At 35.7% G+C, this 15,751-nt stretch overlaps 4 protein-coding genes across 4 annotated transcripts; 2 read left to right on the top strand and 2 right to left on the bottom strand. All coding sequences in view use genetic code 12, as the record gives it.

Annotated features, from left to right (window-relative positions):
- Positions 1-1,019: 1,019 nt before the first annotated feature.
- PVL30_005705 (uncharacterized protein) lies at positions 1,020-1,673 on the bottom strand (the record flags this gene model as incomplete). Its single annotated transcript, XM_001524099.2, has 1 exon — positions 1,020-1,673. One exon carries the CDS (start codon positions 1,671-1,673, stop codon positions 1,020-1,022), a length of 654 nt encoding a protein of 217 aa, XP_001524149.2.
- Positions 1,674-2,179: 506 nt separating this feature from the next.
- On the bottom strand, positions 2,180-3,811 carry PVL30_005704 (uncharacterized protein; the record flags this gene model as incomplete). The annotated part of the gene is made up of 1 exon (XM_001524098.1): positions 2,180-3,811. The coding sequence occupies one exon, from the start codon at positions 3,809-3,811 to the stop codon at positions 2,180-2,182; it is 1,632 nt and encodes a 543-aa protein (XP_001524148.2).
- A 2,259-nt stretch (positions 3,812-6,070) lies between these two features.
- On the top strand, positions 6,071-7,222 carry PVL30_005703 (uncharacterized protein; the record flags this gene model as incomplete). The annotated part of the gene is made up of 1 exon (XM_001524097.2): positions 6,071-7,222. One exon carries the CDS (start codon positions 6,071-6,073, stop codon positions 7,220-7,222), a length of 1,152 nt encoding a protein of 383 aa, XP_001524147.2.
- A 965-nt stretch (positions 7,223-8,187) lies between these two features.
- On the top strand, positions 8,188-10,476 carry ATM1 (Iron-sulfur clusters transporter atm1, mitochondrial; the record flags this gene model as incomplete). Its single annotated transcript, XM_001524096.2, has 1 exon — positions 8,188-10,476. One exon carries the CDS (start codon positions 8,188-8,190, stop codon positions 10,474-10,476), a length of 2,289 nt encoding a protein of 762 aa, XP_001524146.2.
- Positions 10,477-15,751: the final 5,275 nt, after the last annotated feature.

Genomic DNA, 15,751 nt, shown 5'->3' with positions numbered 1-15,751 from the left:
GAGAGAGAGAGAGTATATAAATATACAAAAGTCGTTGTATCGATGATGAAAAGATTGGGTCGCTTGTGTTTTTCTTCTCAGTGGTTGGTAGAAAATTATATGTAATGGTAGCGTCTTCACCTATGTGAATAGAAAAAAAAAAGCAAAAAAAAAAGCAAAAAAAAAGAATCAGTCCACCACCCACCTAGATAGATGTCAGTTGGTTAGTCCAGTGCGGCTCAGAACAACTCATTGACAGTTTGACTTTCTGCTATTGGACACTATCTTTTCTTAAGTACTGCATACAGGTGATATACACATATACACGCACACACAGATATAAACATTTACACAGCTACAAACATATGCATTTAAATTACCAAGCAAATACATCTATAATATCAAAATATGATATATCGATCTTTTACCCGATGTGATTAGCTCAGTAAACCGGTATAAGTCGATAACTTGATAATGGGGAGGGGAAGTAGAAGGACGTATTGGAAAAGGTAGACCGGAGATAAAAGACAAGATCGTTAACTAGGATGGATGTCAGCTTTTTGACCTTGATTGCATTACATGATTTTGCTGGAGAGCTTTGGAAATGAACTGTAGGAAAGAAAAGAGGGAAGGAGTCTTTGAATATATGGCCCTTGACCACCTTTATCTTTTTTTAGCTGGTCTCGCTATTATATTGAAGACCTGCTTATTCGAATGCTATGGACTATTCGCAATTTCCTAATAAGATATGAATTAGTAATAATATGCACTGGATCATTCCTTAAATCATGAAAGTAACTCGAATTTTTATTTGGCCATTTCAAAGCTCATAAATTTGCATTTTTGTAATGGTTTAGCACATGTAATCTAAGTTTAGACCGTGGGTAATGAATTGTTTTGTTTTTGTTCCACTGGAATGATTCTTGTTCACAAGGGTTACCAATATAATGATTCGACATCGAAAACTCCACCTAATGTTCTTGTCTTGTTTGTTTGTTTTTTTTTTCAAAATTTTTTTCAATTCTTATTCTTTTGTTGTATCAACTTTGTATCGTCCATGTCGTATCCAAATGCTGTTTCAAATCACTCAGACTCAAGATGACATACAATACTGGTAAATCGTAAGTTTTTCCACCTCTAATTTCCTGCCTTGCCTTCTCCTTCTCTTTCTCCTTTTCTTTCTCTTCCTCAAGCTCATTAGCAGCAACGTTCAAAACGTTTATTGCTTCCCCTTCCTTCATCTTTGTTTCATCTCCTCCTTTATCTTCCGTATCTTCGATCTTCCTCTTCTTTTGGTACGGATATACTTTTGTCAGGTACTTCAAGAGTCGATTGTACTGATAAAGTTTTTTATTTCCTTGTGATTTGACAATCTCAACAATGGATACAAGCTTTTGAATGTCTCGACTAAATCCTTTCAACAAAATCACACCATCTTTACTCAGCGATTCCTTTGAATCCACATTAGAAGTTGTCAATTCTTTCTTGGCGTCAAAGGGCAAGAGTTTGGTGGAAGATTGAATTTTGGAAACAGTTGACTTCATTGAATCATTCCGGCTGATTTCCATAAATTCAAATTTGATATCTTTGTCGTGAATCTTTATTTTAAGGTCTGCTAAGATTTTGTGAGCAAACTGGTCTTTTTGCAATTGCAAAGATTCACGTGTTTCTGGAGTGGGAGAAGGCAGAGTCATTCTAGAACATTCGTATACAATTGTGTCAAAATGGTGACAAAATTTAGGTTGCAAGTTTTGATTTTGTTTTTATTTTCTAGGGTTAAGTTATGAGTTTAACTATGAATTTAATTTTGTTGTTGATGGTGATGAGAAAGATGATTTTGTGAATTCTGGTTGCAAAGATGTACAAACAGTTAGCGTAAGACGCGCAGAAAAAAATATTCACATACATAAAGAAATGCAAGTACTTCGAATTCCAAAAGTAGTCAACTCCATCAACTCCATCAACTCCATCAACTCCATTAACGTTTTTTTCATCCGTCCACCTATAAATAATGCTGAGAAACAGATTAACAAAAAAGTCCAATATATTTATATATATATATATAATGATTATTTAAATTTTAGTACTAAAAAAAAATGCGGAATTTCTTTAAACTGACTGATTTGCAACCTCTGGGTAGAAGGAAAGAAGGAAAAAATCACATCAAAACTCAAAATTGAAGCACAGACATAGAACCTTTCTAATTCATAACTGTATCCTCCGAGATATCCTCTGGATTTTTCACAATGTCGCTATTTTCTTCTCTACACCTGTCTTTTTCTTCCACTTGGTAACATGAACCATCTTTAGAATTTTCACCTGTACCCTCAGTATCATCATTGATTTTCATAGCAGGATCTGTGCCGTTCTGGTCGCCGTGCTTTTCAACTGCACCACTATTCAACGAGTTATCATCGGTACTAATTTCAAAATCAGTTGAAATTGGCGTGTCACCATCCAGCTCTTTTTTCAAATCTGTTTCCTCATCTGTCAACCCCCCATCACGGTGCTTACAATAATCAATACCATTTCCATTTCCATTGTCATGGCCATTGCTATTCCCCTCGTCATTGTCAATTCTATCGACATTGCCAATGCTATTCCCATCGCCATCGTTATTGCCGTCTCCGCTTTCCAACATCGTTTCGTCTTCAATTGTATTTGTAACATCCTTTTCTTTTTCCACTTCATTCTGTCCAACAACTCCTTTACAATCTACTCCTCCAGGAAAGTCTTCGTCTTGTCTCACATTGACAATATCATGTTCCATCATCGGCTCAGACGCTGCAACTGTCCCTTCTTTCCAACTAATCTCATCACTAACAACGGGTTTCTCAACCTCATCAACCTCGTCAACCTTGATCTCATCGTTTGATGTTGGGGGCAGTTTAGTTGACCTATTATCATTTCTAGTAGTCGAAGCAAAAGATGAACGCAAAGAATTTCTATAAGACGATCTCAACGAAGTGTTGGCACTCGAACTCATAATCCTTGTAGTAGAGTCCAAGTCACCAAACCGATTCGAAGTCGACAAATCAATATCACCAAAAAAGCATGGCTTGCACAAGACATTTTGCTGCACCAACTTCAACCTATTTTTGGCAAACAGTGAGGTATTCAAGTTTTGAAAAGCTTTGTTGCGTTTGCGCATGGAAGACATTGACGAGGAAGTATGCGTGGTAGAATTATAGCCTTCAGGTGCTATAGGGTAAAACTGCAGCGGTCGCTGTTGCGGCATCTGCATCTGCATTTGCATTTGCATCTGTATTGGCCGTTGTTGTACTGGTTGAACATAGTGGATATTACTATACCCCCCAATATGCCCCATGGCTTGTTTATAAGGGGTAACATAACCACTAGGATGCAATTGAAACACATTTCCTTTAGCGTCAACTAATTTAGCAGGAGTATAGTTTATACTGGATGTCAGATCATTATAAGATAACGAATTCAATTCATTGCTACCACCAACGCCTCCAACGTTATCTGTAGCAGCCGCCGCCGCAGCAGCAGCAGCAGCACTTGCACTGTTACCACCTAAATGAGGCTTTCCCAGCAAACATATTTCAGCACCGAAAGTCAACTTCTCCCGACCACGAATCAATTCTTTCACTTCGGGGTCAACACTCTCTACATCACTATAATTACCACCATTATTGTCACCATTGTTACATCTGGATCTGGAACTCTTGTCCTTGTTCTTTTTTCTGAACCGATTCTTCTTTTTGCCACTAACATCAGCGGAAGCATTTACGTTGTCCATGGGCATCTGCAGACTAGTTTGACGTCCCTTAAGCGTATGTGATGCAGTTGAAAACGCGTCTGTATCCATAATTTAACACCTCAAAGAGTAAAAGGGGATATGTGCAATCGAGGGCAAATGCAAAGCAAGTGGAATACAAGTTGGAAAGGACAAGGGCGGGGGTAATGAACCAAATGTGTAAGCAATGCTTTTTTTATCAATTGTTTTGAATAATGCTATTGAAACGTATGTCTTCTTCTTCTTCTTCTTCTTCTTCTTCCTTTTCTTCTACTTCTTCTTCTGTTTCTTTCTAATTCGATAAAATTTTTTAAATGGGGAAACAAGCTTGAGAGCTTGGTAAATTAGCAAATTTATTGCACCTGAGTTTTATGAGCGAAATTATGTGTTTTTGGATTAAACCATCATTCAATCATCAATCTTCTTTTTCTTAAAAAAATCAATAAAAGAAAGGAAAATCTGAACAGAAAAACCTTTAAATCAATGGATTATACAACCAAGAAGGTTTACTAAAGTATCGATGGCAATACCTTCCCCATCTTTATGATTGATTTTGTTTTGTCGTCTTTTTCTCTTTTTTTTTTTTTGGAAAAAATAAAATGGAGAAGTTGGAGAGATTTGTCTCCGTATTCTCTTTTCATTTCCTAGTCGATTCATTCCAATTCTTTATATCTTGTACACTCTCAAACACAGACACACACGCATATTCCTTCCTTCCTTCCTTCCACCATTTTGGCAACACAAGACCACTAAATCAAGCGTAATGCCAATAGGAACAAAACAAAAGAAACAAAACAAAAAGCTTGTACCATCAATCGTTGTTTGTCAAGCACACAAAAAATTAGAGATCAAAAAAAAATAAAAAAGAAAAAGAAAGATTGAAGAAACAAAAGAATCTGAAACTGTAAGTTATGAATCATAGATCATGCATTTTTTGTTATGAGTAAAGTAATAATGTGCTATCAGCAGACGGAGCTTGACATATTTTAAGTTGTAGTGCTATCGTGTAGTTTCCTTAATTCTATATATTGTAGATTTCATGGGGTAAGCCTAGAGAAAAGGAAAGGAAAGAAGGAGAAAGAGAAGAAAAAGAAAGAGCAACAGAGAGACAAAGTGGCAGAAACAATTGAGGCGTGCGTATTTTGTTGCAAAGAAAGACCCAAAATAAAAAAGGACCTAAAAAAAAAACAAGTAAGAATTAACCACGTAAATGGAGTATAGTCGGTAGCACTCAATTCCTTTATATTTTAAAAAAATGGGAGATCACAACTATATACAAAAAAAAACAGAAAAATGTATAGAGTTTAATGTCAAGGTATGTTTCGGATTCGTGTTAGCTAATAGCGATGAAATCAGCTATTAAAGGTATCGAACGTTGCACGCTACTTGAGCAAGACATGACAAACGATATTTTTTTGTAATGGATATATCCACGGGAATTGTTTAATACAATCACAACCAAATCACGCTTAGCAATCTTTATACAGGGTCATATTGTATTCACCAACCTATTTTTAATTTTTTTGTACTCATGTTCTGGATGAACAATAGAATAAACAATATTAGCATTGTATCTTGTTATTGTTTTATAACTGTTGAAAATTAGATATACAATCTAATGATATTTATTGGTAATGCTATAAAAGCCGGAAATAATGCCCTGTTCAGGAGAAAATTACCACTTCGCTATTAAAAATTTAGCTTTTCCCCGACCGTTAGACTACAAAAACCATGACTTTGCTGATATACACTACTTAATGGCTTGACGTCTCTACTATTATTCAAATGCTTTCTTTATTGTTGCAACAAAGTTGCTTTTCGTTTTTCCACAAGACGTTGTTCAGTTTTAATCAATTGTAATTGTTCCTGGTTAAGCACAAAAAAAAAAAACCCTCGGCATTTTCCGGCGGCAAAGCCACCCCACACGCACAAAAACAAACACAAACCCAAGAAACAGAAAACAGACACTTATACAAATACGCACACACCCATGATATCCCTGCCTTCTCCCCCACCCTATACTTAATCTCCAACATAGACACACACACACACTCTCTCTCCCTTTCATACATTCTCCCTCCGTTGTTGTAAATCTTTCCAATATTCCATTTTTTTCAACACTCACTATTCTCTTTTATTTTCCTTCTCATTTTTTCTTACCCTTACCCTCTCCCCACCCTTCTTCTTCTTCTTCTTCTTCTTATTCCTTCTTTGCTCTATAAATAATACATGTACAAAGGCTTGATCAGATCAATTGTCAAGCCAGTCCCATTTTTTAAAAACCCAATTTCTTGTCAGTTAAACCGTTTAATTAGCACTAGCTCACCCAAAATGTCACCACCATTCAAATACGAACAACCAGAACACAAGTTGACCTTGATCCCAGGTCCCATTGAGTTTAGCGACGATGTTCTTGCATCAATGGCTACTCCCTCGCAAGCACACACTTCACCTGAATTTGTTTCCACTTTTCAATACGTTTTGAAAGGCTTGCGTAAATTATTCAAGTCCACCGACCCAAAGTCACAAGGTTATGTTCTTAGTGGTTCAGGTACTTTGGGATGGGATATTGCTGCTTCAAACTTGATAGTTCCAGGAGATAAAGTCTTGGTCTTGTCCACTGGGTTTTTTAGTGACTCATTTGCTGAGGCATTGAAGGTTTACGGTGCCGATGTTGACGTTATTACTGCTCCAGTGGGAGACGTTGTCGCATTGGACAAAGTCAAAGAGCAATTGCAAAAGGAAAAGTATACTGCCATCACTATTACCCATGTTGATACATCTACTTCAGTTGTGAGTGATGTCAAGGCAATTAGTGAGATTGTTAAAGAAGTTAGTCCTGAAACATTGATTGTTGTTGATGGGGTTTGTTCCATTGGTGTTGAAGACTTGGAGTTTGACAAATGGGGTATTGATTTTGCATTAACTGCATCCCAAAAAGCCATTGGCGTTCCTGCTGGCTTATCCATTTTCTACATTAGCGAGAGAGCATTGGCAAAGGCTTTGAACAGAGAAAAGGAAACAACATTCTTTGGCTCATTGAAAAGATGGACTCCAATCATGGAGGCTTACGAGCTGGGCAAGCCAGCATATTTTGCTACTCCAGCAGTGCAAACTATTACTGCCTTGAAAACATCGTTGGAAGAGATTTTCTCCAAATCATTGGATGAAACAATTGCACACCAAGCAAAGACTTCTGATGAGTTTAAGCAAAACCTCAAGAACTTGGGATTGACTATTGTTCCTGTGAATGAAAAAGTTGCTGCACATGGTTTGACTGCAGTCTACTTCCCTGAAGGCATTGAAGGTCCTGAATTGTTGAAAAAGTTGGCAGAAAAAGGTTTTGTTGTTGCTGGAGGTATTCACAAACAATTGGTGGGCAAGTACTTTAGAGTGGGCCACATGGGCTACTCTACATATGCTGGCCACATCCAAAAGTTGAGCAAAGCTCTTGAAGAGTCGATAAAAGAATTGAAACAATAAGGTTAGTCAAAACTTAGAATCTATATCTGCGTCCTTATTTTCTTGGAATGAGAAAAAAATAAAGGGAGAGAAAATGGAACCAAAAAAATAAAGTGGAAATTATTTACTCAACATTGTACCAAATCGAAAGCTTATATTAAATGTAGCATGTCTTGCTTCCATGTATTCCAAGTCTAGTTTGTACAATTTTCTCTATTTCCTTATTCTTTCTCTTTCTCTTTTTTCTTTTTTTTTCTATCAATTCTTTTCCTTATTACTCATTGCAAAGTACTGCAAAAATTGTAAAATGTCTGAGGTCCGAGGTCCTAGAGTCTAGGTACGATGTAATAAGTAGGAGACTAAAGATATGGGGGGAGTGTGAAATGATCGAAATGTGAAGGGAAAATTTGATCCGAAGTGCGAGATTTTGAAGAAAATATAACAAGGTATATCGATTCACCAAGCACAATTACCGCAAATTAATGCGTAGAAATGTGTCATACAAACGGGAACCCTATTTTGCGCCTGAGAAAACATTCTACATAGTCAACGGCCGTTTTTGCTGAAGGTATCATCTACTATTGTGAGCGTGAGCAGATCCCAGATTTTTATTTTTTTTCTTCTCTAAATTAAAAGAGAGAGAGAGAGAGAGAGAAAGAGAGAGAAATAAAAAGGAGCCACAATTTTTTATTTATTTCATTTGTCTATGTCTCTTTTTTTTTCTCTATATAAAAATAAATATATATAAGTATTTTTTTTTTCACAACCACCACGTTAATTCGCGAGTCGGAATCGAATCCATAAAGTTATTGAACATTAGTGGTTATCACAATTCCTGATATAAACATAGAGGTTCTTTTTTCTTTCTTAGCCCTCTTACTGTTTATTCTTTTTCTTTTTCTTTTTTTGCTTACTTCAACTTCATTTACCATATCCTCTCCTTCATTCAAATTTGTTTCTACAGGTTTAACCAACAATATTATTCAATGCTATTGAGGAGCCCATTGGTTAAGAATATAGCACGACTAAATTATTTAAAAAGTCCATCCACAATAGCCAGTCATGCTCCGCTACAAACACTTCAACTGAGTACCACTCTTTACAAATTTCGATTTTTTTCCCAATGTACAACTTTAAGATCCAATGGAGAAACTAATTCTAATAAGTCAAACTCTATATCAAAGCCAGTTACACCATCATCACCATCATCATTGAATCGAGGCGATAATTCAACACCCCAACAACTGAGCAAAAAATCTGCCACTTTATCGCAAACCACTCAAGATTCGCAACCCTCACAAAGCTCTCCAGTTTCACAAGATCAAGCAAAGTCAAAGGAGTCCTCACAGTATTCACTTTTTGGCCGCAAAGTATCGACCTCAGAAGTATTTATGCTTCGTTCTTTGCTCCGCACAATTTGGCCCAAGAACAACCCGAAATTCAAGATCCGTGTTGTTGTTGCCGTTTCTTTGCTTATTGGATCAAAACTACTCAATGTCCAGGTCCCCTTTTTCTTTAAGCAAATAATTGATCAAATGAATGTTAATTGGACCGATGATGTTGGTGTATTTGCCACTGTTGTTGGGTCTTTGATTCTTGCTTATGGTGGAGCTCGATTTGGTGCTGTGTTGTTTGGTGAGTTGCGTAATGCCATATTTGCTGGTGTTGCGCAATCGGCAATCAAGAGAGTAGCAACAAATACATTTACCAGGTTACTAAACATGGATCTACAATTCCACTTGTCGCAACAAACTGGTGGTTTAACTAGAGCCATTGATCGTGGTACGAAGGGAATCAGCTCAGTACTCAATGCAATGGTTTTCCATATTATCCCCATAACATTTGAGATTGGTATTGTTTGTTCCATTCTTAGTTGGAATTATGGTTATTCTTTTGCGGCAGTTACTTTGGCAACAATGCTTGCTTATTCAATATTTACGATCCAGACCACAGCTTGGCGTACCAAGTTTAGGAGGCAAGCAAACAATGCCGATAATCAAGCAGCATCGGTAGCGTTGGACTCATTGATCAATTATGAAAGTGTCAAGATCTTCAATAATGAAGCTTTCCAGGGTAAAAAATATAATGAAGCGTTGACCAGATATGAAAAAGCAAGTGTTAAAGTTGCCACAAGTTTAGCATACTTAAATGCAGGGCAAAATTTCATTTTTACGTCAGCATTAACTGCAATGATGTATATGGGTTGCCAAGGTGTTATTGATGGTGGGTTAACCGTGGGTGATTTGGTTTTGATCAATCAATTGGTGTTTCAATTGAGTGTTCCATTAAACTTTTTGGGAAGCGTTTATCGAGATATGAAGCAAAGCTTATTGGATATGGAGAACTTGTTCCAGTTGCAAAGCGTGCCCATTAAGATCCAAAGTGCAGAAAATGCTCTGGAATTGGTGCTCAACAAGCTGATGCCCGGTGAGATCAAATTTGAAAATGTCACATTTGGATACCACCCAGATCGGCCCATTTTGTCTAATGCGACATTCACTATTCCCGCGGGAGAGAAAGTTGCCATTGTTGGGCCTAGTGGAAGTGGTAAATCGACGATTTTGCGCTTGGTTTTCAGATTCTACGATGTAGATCAAGGTCGAATTTTAATTGACGGACAAGACATCAAGCAAGTTTCACTTGAGTCGCTTCGATCAAAAGTTGGTGTTGTGCCGCAAGAAACACCATTATTTAACGATACAATTCTTGAGAATATCCGGTATGGTGATTTAAATGCTAAAGATGATCAAATACGCAAGGCCATTTCTGCAGTGCAACTTGATCAACTCGTTAAGGATCTACCAGATGGGCTCAATACTATTGTTGGAGAGCGAGGAATGATGATCTCTGGAGGTGAGAAGCAAAGATTGGCAATTGCGAGACTTTTATTGAAGAATGCGCCAATTACATTTTTCGACGAAGCAACGTCTGCATTGGATACGCATACGGAGCAGTCGTTGCTCAAGACTATACGAGGTATTTTCAAAAAGGATCAAAGGACCAATGTCTCTATTGCGCATAGGTTGAGAACTATTGCTGATGCTGATAAGATTATTGTGTTGAACAAGGGTAAGGTGCAAGAAGAAGGTACCCATTCCGAGTTGTTGAGCAATGCGGAGTCGTTATATGCACAGTTGTGGAATATACAAGAGAATTTGGATGTGGAGAAGGAGTTGAGACTTGAAGAGGAGCAGCGGATAAAGGATGAAGAGGAAAAAGAGAGGAGATTATTTGAGGCCAGAGAAGAGCAAAAGAAGCGTGATGCAGGTGTATAGCAGTATAGACTATGGTATTGATAGACATGGACCAAAAAACCGTTACTCCCCCCCCCCCCCCCCCTTCCACCGCCTCGAAAAAAGCAAAAAATTACATAGCTTTTATTAATATTATTTAATAGTTGTTTGAGTTTTAGTAAAAAAAAAATGAGAAAAAAAAAAAGAAAACATGATGAGCCAAACTCTTTGCTTTCTTTTTGTCCTTTTTGTTTGATTGGCTATGGCGTTGCAGGATTAAAGCGATAATTTATTACGGTATTATCCGATGTATAGACCTTTGAATAGTATTAGATGGCAAAAGTAGAGTGCGGCCGATGGTATCCACAAAAACCAGGGAGTAATAAAGCAATGAGCGGCCGAACTTGTACGTTTTAGGAAATAATTTTTATGAATTTTTATAACTTTTAAAATTTTTCTTCTTCTTGTTCTTGTTCTTGTTCTTCTTGTTCTTCTTCTTTTTCTTTCTCTAATGTGGCTTTAGATGAGTATCCATCCAATGACAGATAGAGGTTTATTTGTCGCCCGCTCAAGTGTATGTTTTTTCTTTCCTGTCTATATATTTCTCCCCGGTTATTTTTTCCTCTTTTCTTCAAGTCCGTTTAGTTACTCAAAATAAAAAAAAATAAATAGATTCTGCCAACGAACTGCCCCGTTTGAACTGCTCGATGGTTCGAGAGAAAAGATAGGTAATTCAAAAATGAAATATAGTCTACTAGATGTTTGATTAAACCTATAATAGCTGGAATGTAATAATATAAAAAGAGATTGCAACTAGTTTGAACGCACAATAATGTCCGTTGACATTTGCTGTTGTCCGATGCAATATCTAATGAATAAATAAAAATGGGCGGGGGCGGGGGGGGGGGGCCTAGGAAGTTGCACCTATTGGAAAAGGACAAAAGGATAATGAAAAAAAAGAATAAGTAAAAAGAAGATATCCTTTTCAATAAGCTCTCTTAGCTAGATGTTTTGTAGATGTAATTTTCAAGTCACTGTTTTCACTAAAAGATTGGGTCTGATTACGTAAAAACCCGAGTTTGCTTTCCTAATTTGTCACTTCGACCCATACATACATACATATATATTTTTTTTCCTTTTCCATCTTTTGCACTTTCTCTGACATCAGACATCATGCGTCCCCGTTGAATGGATCACGAACCCCGTGCCACACCCCAAAAAAAAAAAGTAAAGCAGAATAGAGGAAGGTAAAAAAAAATAAAATAAATTAAAGAGAGAAAGAGGGAGAAGCAAGGTAAAAATAGTATAAAAGGAACCACAATTTTCCACTTTACTCTGGTTTTGTTATCAAATACAGAATCATTGAAAACTACAATACTCACACATATATATACATATATATCTACAAATAGAAACAGCAGCAGCAGCAGCAACAGCAAAACAAAAAAGATACAATGTGTAGATCAGCTGAATGTCCAATTTGTCGTATGTCTTTGAAAATCCATTAAAAGAAAGAAGAACACAGGGAAAACAAGAACAAATCATGCATAGCAAGAGATTATAATGGAAGGAGTTTTGGAAGTTTGAAATCTATGTGGTTGATGGCAAGTTTTTTTTTCAACCTTTTTGCTACACATAAACAGAAGATGGGTTTTTTATTTTCCAAAATTATTAAAGAGTGGATATTGTGTTATTAGTGGTTTTTTTCCTTTTCCTTTTTTTTTTTCCAGTTTATAAATACTAACAATTAGGTGTATTATAGAAGGAAAGACCTGGGTTGGTTGTGGTCAACACATTCCTGCAGCAATGAACCAGTATCCAAAGGATGAATGGTGTAAATGTGAGCCTGCTGATGGCGTTGCTCCATTGGATGGTGGGTTTCCTCCAAAGCAAGGTAATGCCAAATGACTAGGAGACCCTGAGCTGGATCCGCAGTTGCAACAGGGTAGTGGTAGTAAAGTGTTGGGATGGATCTTGCTTGGATTGGTTATATACTGGTTGTATAAGAAGTTTATTGCCAGTTGGGGATGGAGTTCGAGTGCAGGAAAGAGTGTTGTTAAGGCAGAATAAGTGCAAGGAGGATGATAATTACGAAGTTGATGAAGTTGATGAAGTTGATGAAAAATGTGAAGTAAAAAAAAGAAATTAATAATGAAGCAGTATAGTATACAGTAGATAATAAACTGAATATTATGTTGAGATTATTATTATAATTTTGTACTTTAGCGACAATAGTGAAGGAGAGTATACGTCTATGTGTTGATGCGCAAAGAGCGTGTTGTTGCAACAAACTTAATAATGTTTTAAGGGGAATGTTGATCTTTGCTCTCTTGTTTGTTCTTAGGTATAGGGTCAATGTATAATTCATTAGACATCTATATACTGATTTGTATATCTTCTTTGAATTATTGCATTAAGAAAATAAGAAATTAGTCGAAAGCAAATCTAATAGCTCAGCTCCAATTAATTTCGATTCCAACCTAATAAAAAATTATAAGGGATTTGAGAAAGCGAAGGTGAAGAAATAGAAGAAGTGGGAGACAAAATTAAAAAGGTGGGGAAGAGGAAGGGGAAGGGGGGTACGATACGAGATAGATCTATATATACTAAAAGCCAATGGTTAAGTAGTTTATAGTATCAAGTGGAAAACACAAAATAATATTAATTATAACAAAAAGCTAAAAAAAACTGAGAATGAAAAGTATGTGGAGAATATACATAGATTGATACTGAGCTAAATAGTGTATGCTTTATCAGATTGCATATAGTTGTTGCCGTGCATCTTTAGGCCAATGCTATTACTTTTTTTGTTTCTCTGTCTTCAGTAGTTTTTCATTTGCTTATTATCATTATCTAGCTATGTTTCTACTTCTCTTGCAAAATCTCTCCCCCCCCAAAAAGAAGAGGCATCACATTCAAAGTGTTATTCGGTATAGCAAATCAACAGAATATAGGCAAAAATGAGATTACGCGTATCTCATATTCGTTTTTGTTTTCTGCTTTTTTGTTTTCTCTGATGGTGATTGTGTCTCCTCAGATGTATGTATATATATTATATATATATATATATTTATGTATTGTTTTGGTAATAGTCCTTCCGCTATCGGAACGACAAAAGAGCGTGTACGCGTATGGAATTGATGTCCTCGGATCCTCCAAAAAAAAAAAAAAGAAAAAAAAAATTAATAATTAAAACTATTTGTTTTTTTGTTTTTGTGATAGTTTTGTTTCTTGCTTTGTGATAACTTTGCTACAGAATATTTGAATTCACTTTTTTTTAATGTGCACTCAACAATTCTTGTACTTTTCTTTTTTTTATCAACTATTGTCACTTTATTTACACACGTATTAGACGCTGCCAAGACCAATATTTCAAGTATGGAATACAATGTCGCGTGATGCTCATTACTTTACATGTTTCTTTTTTCTATTTGTTTCTGTTGTCAATTTTCTTACAAGAGATGCAGATGATGAAGAGGAGGAGAAGAAGTAGAAGGTTGATGATATATAGAGAGAAAAGTTACTAAAAATAGAATACGACGATATGCTGCTCTAGTTTGAGATTGTCGGTATTAATGTGTCTAGACAGATTTATCTGATAGGTTTTCAAGTAGTGAGAAAAGTGGGTTAGAGTGGGGGAATGGAAGTATGTGCAAAATGATAAGTGAAATCCCGGATGGTTATTTTTTTTCTTTTCATACTCCATACTCCATCCACCATCTTTTTTTGTTTGCTACAAAGTTGGCCCTTATTTTTTTTTAAAAAAAAAACCCACAAGAGATCTTTTTTTACTCCTTCACCAACTACTGATTATCGATGAGGTACAATAATGAAAATTAAAAGATTAGAAATACAAAGATGATTAATAGTATTTCTATATGTAAGTAAAATTTTAAATACTTTTGGTAAATTGTCACACGACACTTTTTTTTCTTTTTTTTTCCTTAAAACCAAAAAGAAATATAGAAGAAGCATATAATTACACAAAACCAAATACTACTTATACACAGTTATTTAATGTAATTGTTACTGCAAATAAACACCAATATTATAATTCTATACTTTTTATACCCTTGTGCATATACTTATATACTTATATACAGTTACCAATAAAATACAATATCACGTGAGACACGATATAGAACATAAGCATTATTTACATATAGTGCTATTCAACTATATATCTCTCTAGTACCTCATATCAAACACACATATGACATTTACTCTATTTAAATATAGCATTGGAAGATGACGAGGAAGAAGAGAAAGGGAAGAGAAAGAACTATTGGACAAGTTGTTTCCCGTATTCCCCTCACCAACACTTTTGTGATTAAAAAGATTAAGAATGACAATATAATATATGTATATATATATGGAATTTAGGCTTCTTGAATACGCGGATGTTGTGTAATGTGAGTTAACGTACGCGCGATACGGATAATGCACTTCACAGTTTTTTTCAAATTTTGTCATTTTTCTCTTTCAATTCAGCAATCTTCAATCTACTTCCATTTCACTCTCCATTTTTTTTTTTTTTTTAGCTTTGTTCGAATAAGAGGAATAGAAACAAAGAGTGTCTCTACCTGTATGTGTTTGTCTCTAGTAGCTTGAAACTCACAATTTAGAGGTGGCGCATTAGATGAATTGCCAAGAGCAGAAGTATATGACCAATTTTCAATACTTCAAAAATGAAAACCAAAGGGGTACCATCACCAAAGTAACAAAATCAACCAACCACAATAACTTCAACAGTAACAATAACAGTAACAATAACAATAGACTCAACAAACGCCTGTACACACACTGGCAAATGCTTCTTGCACTATTCATTTTGTACGTGTTTTGCTCTTAAGAAAATTATTGGTTTGTACTACTCCACCTATTTATACCTCCCATCAACTGTTCATTACACACCAACGCGTATTATACACCTACTATTGTCTCTCTCTTTCTTTCTTAAATTTTTTTTTTTTCTTTCCTTTTCTATAACCTTTTGCTCATTGGTTCGTTTGTGTAGATATATCATAGATCTACCAACTCTAAGAATTTTTTTTATTAAACTCTACTAGTACTATTTTTCTATACCACATCTACATTATTCTCATCTGCTACCCTATCTCGTTATCAACTCTGATTGATATTGAAATTCTCAAGCTAATCAACCATAAAGAATATATCTAAAATTTCACATTTACGAAAAAAGCAAAACCCATAAAGAAATACAAACACATCTTGTCATTCCAAAGCCACATTTCCATTTCATTTCACATATTGGATTGACTGCAGCAACCAATAAACCAGAACCAAAAGGTAGAAA

Source organism: Lodderomyces elongisporus, chromosome 8, assembly GCF_030384665.1.
Source record: "Lodderomyces elongisporus chromosome 8, complete sequence".
NCBI lineage: Eukaryota > Fungi > Ascomycota > Pichiomycetes > Serinales > Debaryomycetaceae > Lodderomyces > Lodderomyces elongisporus.
The sequence above is the reverse complement of the archived record's forward strand: the minus strand, read 5'-3'. Positions and strand labels throughout refer to the sequence as shown.